This window comes from Leopardus geoffroyi, chromosome C3 (assembly GCF_018350155.1).
Source record: "Leopardus geoffroyi isolate Oge1 chromosome C3, O.geoffroyi_Oge1_pat1.0, whole genome shotgun sequence".
Classification (NCBI taxonomy): domain Eukaryota; kingdom Metazoa; phylum Chordata; class Mammalia; order Carnivora; family Felidae; genus Leopardus; species Leopardus geoffroyi.
In genome coordinates this window covers 34,349,319-34,362,765 of record NC_059338.1, presented here as the reverse complement: position 1 = coordinate 34,362,765, position 13,447 = coordinate 34,349,319, and the positions used below count along the sequence as shown (strand labels likewise).

Here is a 13,447-nt window from a genome sequence, read left to right as displayed (position 1 = left end):
TATATATATATATACACACACACACACACACACACATATATAAACAAAAAGAAACAAAACCCTAAGCTAAACTGGTTGCATTCCAGCAACTGAAACATTGTTCTGGACCAGGAAGATACCCTAAAGGAGCCAACAGATCACTTCTGAAAGGAGTAAAACATCAAAGTCAAAAGCACAGAATATGTACATGTTAAAAAACAGAAGCCAAGGGCCTTCCTTTTCACTAATATTAATTTGAGTGATGTCATATAAGCTGCCTTTAGGAGCTTCCCATGTGCCAGGCACTGTGCTGTTTTAAATGAATCCCATTAAGGGGTGCCTGGGTGGCTCGGTGGGTTGAGCATCCGACTTCAGCTCAGGTCATGATCTCACGGTTCATGAGTTCGAGCCCCGCAACTGGGCTCTGTGCTGACAGCTCAGAGCCTGGATGGAGCCTGCTTCCGATTCTGTGTCCCCCCCTCTCTCTGCCCCTCCCCCCAACCCTCTCTTTCTCTCTCTCTCAAAAATAAACATTAAAAAAAAAGTAAATGAATTCCATTAAACATTTACCATCACTCATTGAGGAAGGCATTAAATCATTTTGCAGGGGCGCCTGGGTGTCTCAGTTGGTCAAGTGTCTGACTTGATTTAGGCTCAGGTCATGATCTCACGGTGGTGAGATCGAGCCCCGCATTGGGCTCTGTGCTGACAGAGTAAAGCCTGCTTAGGACTCTCTCTCTCCCTCCCCTTCTCTCTGTCTCTTCCTTGCTCGAGCGCTAGTGCTCTATCTCTCTCTCTTAAAAAAAAAAAAAAAAAATCATTTTACAAATACGTAAATACATTTAAAGTTTGCATAAGTTGCCCAAGTTTACGTACCTGTTTATATCTGCATACTATGGCAAATAATTTTAGAATCGCTAACAACTTAAAATGGCTATCGATACGTTCTTCCTCCTTTCATTACTAAACATGATAAATGTGTGTAAAACATTAGAGATTTAGAAAGTTTTGAAAAATATAAGCAGGAAGGTACTAAACCTGAGACACTCGGAATTGGAGGTTTTATACTGGGAGGAGTTGACGCTGGAAAACAAAATAATGTAGATGCATCAAATCTTGGGGTTATTGCTGGCATTTGCACCAGAAATTTAAAAGACTTTTGGAAAATATAAGCAGAAAGTTAACTAAATCTGAATGATGCAAAATCGGAGGACTAGCGCTGAGAGGAATCAGTACTGACAAAAAAATACATAAATAAATAATGTAGACTGGATTAGTACACCCCTACCCCCGAATTACTGCTTTCTTTTCATTTAAGTGAATTATGCCTTTCATTTTTTTAAAATTTAAATTCAAGTTAGTTAACATACAGTGAGTGTAGTCTTGGCTTCAAGAGTAGAACCCAGTGATTCACCTCTTACACAGGACACTCAGTGCTCGTCCCAAAGCATGCCCTCCTTAATGCCGGTCATCCATTCACCCCATCTCCCACCCACCTCCCCTTCATTTTTATATACAAAAAAGCCATACAAGAGAAACTTATATACCTGTGTGACATACGTAACATGCAAAGACCCTAGGAAAACGGATAAGATCACAGCGTAACATGCAAAGACCCTAGGAAAACGGATAAGATCACAGCAGCAGAATGCTTCCGTGAATTCTGTAATACATCTGTCATGGAACTGAATATAAGGCAGAGTCCAATACTAAAATTGCGACCGTGTACCTATTTTTGGCGTCATTGTTATTTAACGTCAAAGAAACAAAATTACAAAAAAAGAGAGAGAGAGGAGGAAACAGATACCCATTGTACCTTTGTAACACATTGGGGCTGCAGGCTCCCAAGTACCGTTACTGCCACAGACTGCTATGTTGGTTCCATTATAGTAATAACCCTCTGAGCACGTAAACACAACTGTTGCTTTGTAGGAATATTTTCTTCCAAATCCTGACTTCAGCTTTCCATTGGCGGGTTCAGGATGTGGACATATGACCACTGAAAAGCAGAGAAACTCCAGAATCAATGGAAAGCGGTTTCAACAAAGGACAAAAAAAAAAAAAAAAAAAAAAAAAGAAAAGAAAGAAAAATAGTTTACAGTAGTCATTTCCAGCAGGAAGAAACATACAACTAATGAAAGGCAAGGTGTTAATTAACATAAAAAAAAAATACCCAAGAAATCTTTATGTGTATGTACACTTTAATTCCAGGAAAAAGGATTTAGAGAAATCTGTAACTTTTTTCCACCTAGAAAGACTGTCATTAGAGTTTATTGACTTTCCTGCTTTTTTTCCATTACTGACAGGTTTTGAGAAAGGTCTGACCACCACATACAAATCCAGGGCAAGTTCAAGAGCAACTTTTGATCCTCATTAGCTCCAGGGATTTTAATTAATTATTATTATTATTATTATTATTATTATTATTATTATTATTATTTTAGAGAGAAAGAGAGCATGAGCAGAAGAGAAAGGAAGAGAATCTTAAGCAGGTTGAGTGCTGAGCAACGTGGGGCTCAATCCCACAATCCTGGGATCGTGACCTGAGCTGAAATCAAGCGTCAGATGCTTGACCCAATGAGCCACCCAGGTGCGCCAGCTGTAGGTATTGTTTTTTTTTAAAGGTCATGCTAGCACTGGCTGCAGTACCCTGCTTTTCTAGAAAGGTAGGAAAGACTTTTCTGAGAAGGTAATACTCGAGTTCCGATTTAAAAGTTGAAAAGCAAGTAGCCATGCAAAGATATGCAAAAAGAAAGTGCTCAGGTAGCAACAACATACACAAATGGGATGTTCAAGAAACAGAAAGGCCAGTGGAGTTAGGGCAGTGTTTTCCAAACATCTTGGCCTGCAAGCCAGAGATCGAAAGGCACATTTTACATCGTAAACCAGTATATAAGCACACAGGCCTGAAATACAGGTCAGCCTCATACCAGCGTGCTCTCCTGTTTTCCATTCTACTTCACCTCTTGGGAAGTAAACTGCTCATGACCTGATAGATTCATTTCAGAATCTATTAATTAATCTATTAATTAATCTTTTCGCCGTTGTGCGAAACTACTGTTAACTGCACTAATAATTTTCTTTATGTTATGTTGGCTAGACATAATTTACGTACAGCAAAGCTCGTCCTCTTAAGCGGACAGCTGTATGAGGTTTGACAGAGGCAAATAATCATGTAATTACCACAATAAAGACACAGAAAACCTCCATTGCCCCCCAACATTTCCTCATGCCACTTTGTAATCAACCCTTCCCACCCCCACAACCACCTTCGCCAACCAGCCAAACACTGATTTGTTGTCTATTCCTATGGGGTTGTTTTTCCAGAATGTCATAATGAGCCTAATTTCTTCTTTTTTGGTTTCTTATGGTGGAAGCTTAGATCATGGGTTTGAGACTTTTTTCTAATATAAGTATTTCAGGCTATAAATATCCTTCTAAGTAATGCTTTTGCTGTATCCCACAAATAGTGAGATTTTGATATGTAGTCTTTTCATTTTTATTCAAGTCAAAACATTTTGCAATTTTCCTTGTGACGTCTCCTTTGACTCATGGGTTGGTTAGAAGTGTGTTGCATCGTTTTCAAATATTTGGGACTTTTATAGATACCTTTGATTTCTACATTCATTCCATTGTGATCTGATATTACACTCTGAATCATCTCAATTAAAAGAAAATTTTTAACTATCATATTGCATAGAATATGGTATTAGAAAATGTTCCATGTGTACCTGAACAGAGTAAATATTTTATTGCTCTTCAGTGGTCCCTTTCTTCTAACAATCAAATCCCCTCCTGTGTCTCCCCGCATTACGTCACTCTCTAGACCCTTATACATTAATTTTTAAATATGTTTTATCTAGGGTTTGTTATTCTTGTTTGTGAGATGGGTAGTCTTTTACAATTTATTCTACCATTTCCTATAGCCCGAACTCTCAAACATCTTGTAATAGAAGATAAAATTGTTATTTTTAAGCCAGTGTGTGCTGTGTTTTTTTGATGTTTCTCCCCCCCAAAAAAAAAAAAAATCCTAACTCACGCATACACAGAGGAGTTCACAATAAATACATTAGAATGCTAAGAATGTGTAGGGTAAGGGCTGGGGAACTCTATAAATAGAACTATTTTTGAGTCAATTTTACCTGTATTAAATTGAATTAGAGACCAATTTAACAGGAGGAACGAGCACATGGGGCTGTTTTGTTTACTTGTAGGTAGGTATCTACCAAGTGTTTCCAAAATATTTACAAATGCAGAAGGAAGAAAATGGAAGTATTACCTTTACACTGTGGAGGGTTACCACTCCATTCACCATTTCCGGTACAAACAAGTCTGCTCTCTCCAATAAGTGAATATGCATCTGGTCCACTTGATTGATCACAACTGTAAGTTACCACTTCATTATATTCATATTCTTCCTTGCCACTATTGGTATATTTCCCATTTGTTATTTTTGGCGGTGGTAGACACAATATCCCTTAAAAAATGAAAAAAAAAAAAAAAAAGGACATGAAAGGCAAAAGGAAAGGAAAAGATGAAGGTAACATTAGTGAAGTCCTATGAACTGCCTTCAATAAATTCATTAACACATGATTTCTACAAGCTGGCTATAAATCCAATATCTATTTACAAGAAAGTTTCTGTGAGAAAATGTATTCTTCCAAATTCAAACCATTAATATAGACATGAACTTTTAGCATAAAACTCATTTTCTTAAATACTTACAAAAGATACCTATATGAAATACCTATGTTTATCTGCAAGACCATTCTAAGTTCTCATCATAAGAGATGCTGATGCTTTAATGAGCAAATATGCTTGTGATTAAAAATAAAACTTAGTGCTAGTTGAGAAATGCTTTATAATTTATAAATACTCTTGACACTTGAACAACATCGGGGTTAGAACTGATCCCCTGCAGTTAAAACTCCTCATATCTTTTGATTCCCCCCAAACTTAACTACTAATAGGCTACTACTGACCAGAGCCTTACCAAGAACATAAAAAGTTGATTAAGACATATTTTTGGTATATGTAGTATATGCTGTATTCAGAAGAAAATGTTATTAAGAAAACCACAAGGAAGAAGAAACACATTTACCATACTGTATTGTTAAAAAACCACAAATAAGTGGACCCACAACAGTTAAAACCTGTGCTTTTCAAGAGTCAATTGTATAACCATTCACTAAATTGATAGTTCCCAGTATCAAAATATTATTATCTGTTTTCACTTTTATCCATATGAGTCTATGGTGAAATCATCCAGATACTATAAATTGTGTGATAACACCACCGACTGAATCCAGACATCTTCCTTTAAGCCAGATTTTGAAGAGATTTGCAAAAATGTAAAACAATACCCTATTCTATTCCTTGTGGAAAATTCTGCTTTTTTAAAATTTATTTATTTTTTGATGTTTGTTTATTTTTGACAGAGAGACGGAGTGCAAGTGGGGGAGGGGTAGAGAGAGAGGGCGACACAGAATCCGAAGCAGGCTCCAGGCTCTGAGCTGTCAGCACAGAGCCCAATGCAGGGCTCCGTCGAACTCACGAGCCGTAAGATAGGACCTGAGCCAAAGTTGGACGCTTAACGTACTAAGCCACTCAGGCACCCCGAAAATTCTGCTTTTTTAAAAAATTTGTTGGGGCGGCCTGGGTGGCTCAGTCAGTTAAGTGTCTGACTTCAGCTCAGGTCATGATCTCACTGTTCGTGGGTTCGAACCCCACATTGGGCTCTGTGTGACAGCTCAGAGCCTGGAGCCTGCTTCAGATTCTGTGTCTCCTCTCCCTGCCCTTCCCTGCTCACACTCTTTCTGTCTCCCACAAATAAACATTTAAAAAAATTGTTGCATAGGTTAACATGCATTGAGCTTACAGTTCTTAAAAGTGAATTAATAAATAATTATGAATATCAATAGACATAACCTGCATAGGAAAAGCTCTTTGTGGTTTTTATTAATTTAAAAGCATAAAGGGATCCCAACAGCAAAATTTTATTTTATTTTTGTTGTTGTTGTTGTTGTTGTTGCTGTAAGACTTTATTTTTTTAATATGAAATTTATTGTCAAATTGGTTTCCATACAACACCCAGTGCTCATCCAAACAGGTGCCTTCCTCAACACCCATCACCTCCTCTCCCCTCCCTCCCACCCCCCATCAACCCTTAGTTTATTCTCAGTTTTTTAAGAGTCACTTATGGTTTGCCTCCTTCCCTCTTTATAACTTTTTTTTCCCCTTCCCCTCCCCCATGGCCTTCTGTTAAGTCTCAGGATCCACAAAAGAGTGAAAACATATGGTATCTGTCTTTCTCTGTATGACTTATTTCCCTTAGCATCACACTCTCCACGTTGCTACAAAAGGCCATATTTCATTCTTTCTCATTGCCAAGTAGTATTCCATTGTGTATATAAACCACAATTTCTTTATCCATTCATCAGTTGATGGACATTTAGGCTCTTTCCATCATTTGGCTACTGTTGAAAGTGCTGCTATTTTAAAGACTAATCCTCTAAATTCAAAAGAAAGCATATACTTACTACTACATAGAGGGGGATTATCACTCCAAGCCATTGTATTATCGTCGATACTAGAAAGTTCACAATAAATAACTTTTGACCCAAACAATCGATAACTAGAAAAGAAAAAAAGTTACTGGATTCTTCAGCAGTTAACAAGATGTGTAGAGCAATGAAAAAACATTTCACATGGCTGTTTTTCTCTACTACAATAGTTTGAAGAAGAAGTTCCTTAAGGGACATATAATGAGAATGGTAACCATAGCTGCAACGTAACCAAATAAAGAATTTCTGCACTGAAATATACACTGGCCTAGAGCAAAGATTTCTAAATAAATCTGTCACAGCTGTCAGTCTGGCCTCTCTGCTATCTCCAGCCATCACATTACACATTCACTTCTATGCTCTGGCCATTCTTCTCAGTCAGAACAACCAAGCAGAGAGATTAGGCCCTAGGGCTTGCCTGGATGGAGCTGAGTCCCAGCTCCATGACTCGCTTTCTATCTGACCTCAGGCAAGTCCCTTAATGTTCCTCTTGCTCAGCTTCCTCATCCCGCCAAAGAGGGTAACAGCATATACATCATGGAGCTCTTTTTTTAACATGTATTTATTTTTGAGACAGAGAGAGAGAGAGAGCATAAACAGGGGAGGGTCAGAGAAAGAGGGAGACGCAGGATCTGAAACAGGCTCCAGGCTCTGAGCTGTCAGCACAGAACCCGATGCGAGGCTTGAACCCACGGACCGCAAGATCATGACCTGAGCCGAAGTCGGACGCTTAACCGACTGAGCCACCCAGGCACCCTCATCATGGAGCTCTTTTGAGGATTAGATGAGTTGCCATCTGGCACATAGCAAGTGTTAGGTGAGTTTTAGTCCTTATTCATTTTTACATCACAGTATCTGTTTTTATAAATGCTTATTCATTTGGGGGGGGGGGGGACCGAAAGAGAGGGAGAGAGAAGCTGACAGTGCAGAGCCTGATGTGGGGCTATATCCCACGAACCGTGGGATCATGACGTGAGCCGAAACCAAGAGCTGGCTCCTCAACTGACTGAGCCACCGAGGTGTCCCCATAGTATCTTTCTAACAAGGAGTAGCTCAGGGATATGCCTACTCATTATCTTCTCTGATGATTTAAATTCACAGTACTCTCTTCTCCTGAACTCTCATTGTAATGATCATGAATCATTATATTTATTTGGGACTATTCATTTGCTACTTTGTTTTGACATCTTTTTGTATGTATTTTGTTTCTCAATAAGGCTACAACTTCTCTGAGAAGAGAATAGGTCTTAAATTTTTACTGTTCCTTAAAGTGCCTAACAAGCTATCTCTAAATAACTATAGGCATACCTCGTTTTATTGCGTTTTTTTTTTTCTGTGCACTTGGCAGATACTGTATTTTTTTTAATAAATTGAAGGTCTGTGGCAATACTACAACATGCAAGTCAATCAGTGCATTTTTCAAACAGCATTGGCTCACTTCGCGTCTCTGTATAAACTTATCTTTAAATTAAGGTATGTACATTGTTTTTTTTTTTTTAATATATAATGCTATTGCACATTTACTAGACTCCATTATGGTATAAACCTAACTTTTATATGCACTAGAAAACCCAATAATTAATTTCACTCACTTTTTTGAAATACTTGCTTTATTGAGGGGTTATGGAACCAAACCCCCCACCTCTGAGGTATGCCTATGGTGACAGCGTGCTCCAATATTTTTACTGGACCAAGTTAAAAAACAGACAGTGAAACTGCCTACAAATGCTTCTAGCTGAATGTTCCCCCAGAATCAGTCAATCACTGATTCTCTATTAAAATGTATTAGGAGATTATTCTGGAACAATGGCAAGGTGGTAAGCACCAGGAATCTGTCTCTCGATCTAGAAGACAACTGCACTCTTAGGATCTATGTGATGTAAATATTTTAGAACTAGGGAGTCTGCTGATGGTCTACAACTTCCCAGGAAAGACTTGGGCAGGTAAACTGCATTGATTTCAGTCAATTTCATCTCAGCAGAGTGTCAGGTACCCATCCTCCACCCCCCAGCAGGCAGCTGTGCGTGCGTTCTTGGAGCAGCTTAGAAGCAGTTGGGAGATCCAGGGTGGGCAAAAAAAGACTCTGTCCTCCAAATAGCGGGGATCTGTGCTCTTATCACTGAACTCTGCTTCTGATCACAGAGAAGCAGTGAGGCAGGCAGTTACTGTTGTCACACCTGCCCCTAACTCTTGTAAGCCCCCTTCTACCAGCCTGAAGTGACTTCTAGGGGACTAAACATCCAGTGCCCTCTGCTCCTCATTTCATGTTTCATTTTTCTCCTCTCAGGAGCCAGACATTAAAGACTAGAACACTGAAAGACAATTGCATGTGTGAGAAAAAGTAAAAGTGAATGTGCATGCCCAGAGAAAGGCTAGAAAAAACTGAAAAGACCTTCGGTTTACATGTCAGGCTGATCCTTCGCATGGAGACAGCCTACAAGAATAACATAAAATGGCAAACCCTAGGGAAAGAGGAGAATCTGATTTCCAGAGTTAGCACATTAGTAGATTCAAATGTACAGTGCAACAAAAGTTACAAGGTATGCAAAGAAAGAGGAAAGTCTGGTCCATTCAAAGGAAAATATACATTAACAGAAATTAACAGAACTAGACAAAGACTTTAAAATAAAAGTCTTAAAGATGCTCAAAGAATTAAAGGAAGAAATGTAGAAAGTCAAGAAAACAATGTGTGAAGAAAATGGAAACATCTACTGAAGATAGAAAACCTACAACAAAACCAAAATGAAATTCTGGAGTTGAAAAGCATAATAACTACAATGAAAAATTCACTAGGGAATTGAATACAGATTTGAACATGCAGAAGAAAGAATTGGTGAAGAGAGGGCAATGGAAATTATGGAGTCTGAGGAGCAGAAAGAGAAAAGATTGAAGAAAAGTAGACAACCACAGGTACTTAGGTGACACCAATACGTTAGCCAACATACATGCTGTAAGACAATCAGAAGAGGATAGAAAGGGCACAGAGAATATCTGAAGAAATAATGGTTGGAAACTTCCCAATTTTGATGAAAGTTGTGAATATAAACATCTAAAATGCTTAACAAACTCCAAGTAAGAAGAATGCATAGAGACCCACACTAGAAAGCATAAGAAACTTTCAAAAGACAAAGACAAAGACAGAGAATCTTGAAAGCTGGGAGAAAGAAGTGAATCATTGCCGAGGAGGGATCCTAAATAAGATTATCAACAGATTTCACATCAGGACTTAGAGGTCAGAAGATAGTAGATGGACTGAAAGCTCAAAGGGCTAAAAGAAAAAGAACTGGCAACCAAAATTCCTCTATCCAGTAAAACTGTCCTTCAAAAGTGAGGGAGAAATCAAGACTTCCCCAGAAAAAAAAATCTGAGGGAGTTTGTGACCAACGGTTTGTGACTACAGTTTCGCTTGTAGGAAATGTCCAAGGGAGTCTACGAGGTGAAATGAATGGACACTAAAAAGTAACTTGAAGCTGTATGGATAAAGATCTCAATAAAGTAAATACCTGGGCAACATTAAAAGCTAGTATTATTGTAACAATGGTTTGTAAGTAAAATTTTTGTTTTCTATATGATTTAAGACACCAATGTTTTAGAAGAAAATAAGTTATTAGTGCAGAAGCTAGTATTACAATTATTAGTGTAGAGATCAGCGCGGCATCAGCAACCAAAAGGGTGGGGATGAAGCTGTAAGTGAGCAGTTTTTGTAATTTATTGAAGCTAACCTGGTATAAATTCAAACTGGAGTGCTAAGAGTGTAGGATGTTAACTGTAGTCCCCATGGTAACTACAAACAAAATAGCTGTAGAATATACACAAAAGGAAATGAGAGAGGAATTTAAACATTTCACTGTAAAAATAAACTAAATAAAAAATTAAACAGTAATACAGGAAATGAGGGACATAAAAAGGTATAAGGCATATAGAAAAAAATAGCACAATTTCAGAAGTGCCTCCTTGCCAGTAATTACTTTAAATGTAAATGGATTAAATTCTCCAATCAAAAGACAGCGATCAGCAGAATGGATGAAAACACATGCATGATCCAGGGGGACCTGGGTGGCTCAGTCAGTTGAGCATCTGACTCTTGATTTTGTGTCAGGTCATCTCACAGTTTATAGGATCAAACTGTGTTGGGCTCTGTGCTGACAACACATAGCCTGCTTAGGATTCTCTCTCCTTCTCTGACCCTCCCCAACTCAATTCTTTCTTTCTGTCAAAATAAACTAAACCCAAACCTAGCAGAAGGGAGTATTAAAGATTAGAGAGGAGATAAATAAAATAGAGGAGAAAAACCAAAAGTTGGTTCTTTGTAAAGATCAACTGAATTCACAAACCTTAGTTAGATGGACTAAGAGAGAGAGAAGACTCAATTTATTGAAATCAGAAACGCAAGTGGGAACATTACTATCAATTCTACAGAAATATAAAATATAATAAAAGAGTTCTATTAACAGTTTTGCACCAACAAGTTGGATAACCTAGATAAAATGGACAAATTCCTAGAAACACAAAGGCTACCAAAACTAAACCATGAAGAAACAGAAATTATGACTACTTAGTCACCTATAACTAGTAAGGAGATTGAATCAGTAATCGAAATTCTCTCAATAAAGAAAAACCCCAGACCTGATGGTTTCATGGGTGAATTCCACTAAACATTTAAAGAACTAATACCTATCCTTCTCAAACTTTTCCAAAAAATTTAAGAGGAGGGAAATCTTCCCAATTCATTCAATGAAACCAGCATCAACATGATACCAAAAGACACTACAAGCAAATAAAGCTACAGACCAATACTTCTTATGAACCATGATGCAAAAAATCATCAAAAAATACTAACCAACAAAATTCAGTAGCATATTACATACCATGAACAAGCAAAATTTATTCCTGGGATGCAAGGATGGTTCAACATATGAAAGATGACCAATGTCATATGTCACATCAGCAGAATGGACAAAAACCACACAATTATCTCAATTGATGCAGAAAAAGCATCTGACAAAATTCAACACTCTTTCATGGTAAATATATTCAATGAACTAGGAAGACAAGAAAACTATCTTAAGATAATAAAGGCCGTTCATGAAAAACCCACAGCAAATATTATACTCAATGGTGAAAAGCTGAAAGCTGTTCCTCTAAGATCAAGAACAAGTCAAGGATGCCTGTTTTTACCATTTCTATTCAACATAGTACTGGAAGTTCTAGCATAGCAATTAGGCAAGAAAAAGAAATAAAAGACATCCAAACTGGAAACGAAGAAGTAAAATTATCAGTTTGTAGACAATGTGATCTTATCTATAGAAAATCATAAAGATTCCACCAGAACAAAACAACTGTTAGTAGCACTAATAAATGAATTCAGCAAAGTAGCGGGATAAAAGACAATATAAAAAAAAAAAATCAGACGCATTTTCATATTGTATTGTTTACCTTCTAAATGAACATTTTTCATAAATGTCCAGTATCCCCAATATAGACTACTGAAAGAACCCTATAGAACAAAGGCTGTTAATCTTTTTAAAAAAATTTTTTTATGTTTATTTTTGAAAAAGAGAGAGAAAGACACAGTGTGAGTGAGGGAGGGGCCGAGAGAGAGGGAGACACAGAATCCAAAGCTGGCTCCAGGCCCTGAGCTGTAGTCACAGAGTCCGATGTGGGGCTTGAACTCATGAGCCTTGAGATCATGACCTGAGCTGAAGTCAGATGCTTAACCAACCAAGCCACTCAGATGCCTCAAAGGCTGTTATTCTTAAGTGCTCAATACCTCTTTTTGAGATACTTAACCTTTGTAACAATCACAAAATTCTAACTAACAGATCTTGATCATCATAAGGGTTCAGGTTAACCAGGTGAATTTTGGTCTGCTCTCAATATAAGAATATCTTCAGTTGGCAATTTGGTCTTTCATTTCTATAAGCCCAACTTCAACTGAGAGTTGGCCATTTTAAATAGGGTGCACTTTACTGTAAAAAATGAAGTCACCATTGTTAATGCTCACAATAGATTTATAGTAGATATGGTAAATATTATAGAATTTTGTTTTTCTTCAATTTAAATTTCTTTCTACTAATCACACATCTTTTCAGTTTCCATAAAAAGCCTGAGCCTTGTTAGGCGGTAAGTACGACTTGTCAATAGGAGGAAGATGCAATCAACTTAATGGGAACGCTTATGAAGAGAAGCAAAACAAAAATGGAATTAGGAATATTTACTTTATTTCCTCTAAGGAACAATTTACTTACCCCTCATTACAAGCATAGTGAACCTGTGATCCAAAGAGAAAACCTCCATTTACGCTGACCATATGGCCATTTACGGGATCTCCTGGATGTTGACATGATTTTTCTAAAAGAAAATTTTCAAATTTGTTGTTTCATGTCAATTTCAAAATACTTGAATTAAAATAAAAATTCTGCATTGCTTATCTGAATTCATGAGAGTATTTTCTATTTTTGACTATTATAAAGCCAAACTTAAGATTCACATTTAACCAGATAACCAATTGCCAAGAAAAAGATGCCTTGGGGATTTTTCGAGGACTGAAAAACTACTATTTAAAACCTACATTCACATGAGAAAACAATCACTGCACTAGTGGAATATGCAATCTCAAATGTGTGAAATCTCTAGAGCAATAAAAAAAAAATCTGTACACTTACTTGTACAAGCCTCCTGGAGAGGTGTCCATGTGTTATTAGGGTAACAAACAGAAGATACGGGAAGAAGAGGTGTAATACGCTTGTATCCTGGGCGACACTGAAATTGTACATTTTCCCCAGGATTATAACTGGATTTAACAACAGTTGGCCTCATAGAGTTGTACTGCGGAGGGTCACAGGCATCTAGGGATAAGAGAATGAGAACATGAAAATGAAGTATTTTCTCTCTGTCACCAACCA

General features: G+C 37.6%; 1 protein-coding gene across 1 annotated transcript in view; it reads right to left on the bottom strand.

Moving 5' to 3' along the window:
* Positions 1-13,447, bottom strand: part of LOC123586562 (membrane cofactor protein-like) — a 43,157-nt gene that overhangs the window by 14,571 nt on the left and 15,139 nt on the right. Inside the window, exons 3-8 of the mRNA XM_045455800.1 lie at positions 13,208-13,390; positions 12,791-12,893; positions 6,519-6,613; positions 4,259-4,456; positions 1,796-1,978; positions 1,018-1,062 (exon numbers count right to left, since the gene is read on the bottom strand). Of these exons, the coding sequence (XP_045311756.1) occupies positions 1,018-1,062; positions 1,796-1,978; positions 4,259-4,456; positions 6,519-6,613; positions 12,791-12,893; positions 13,208-13,390 (807 nt within the window). The remainder of the gene's footprint in view (positions 1-1,017; positions 1,063-1,795; positions 1,979-4,258; positions 4,457-6,518; positions 6,614-12,790; positions 12,894-13,207; positions 13,391-13,447) is intronic.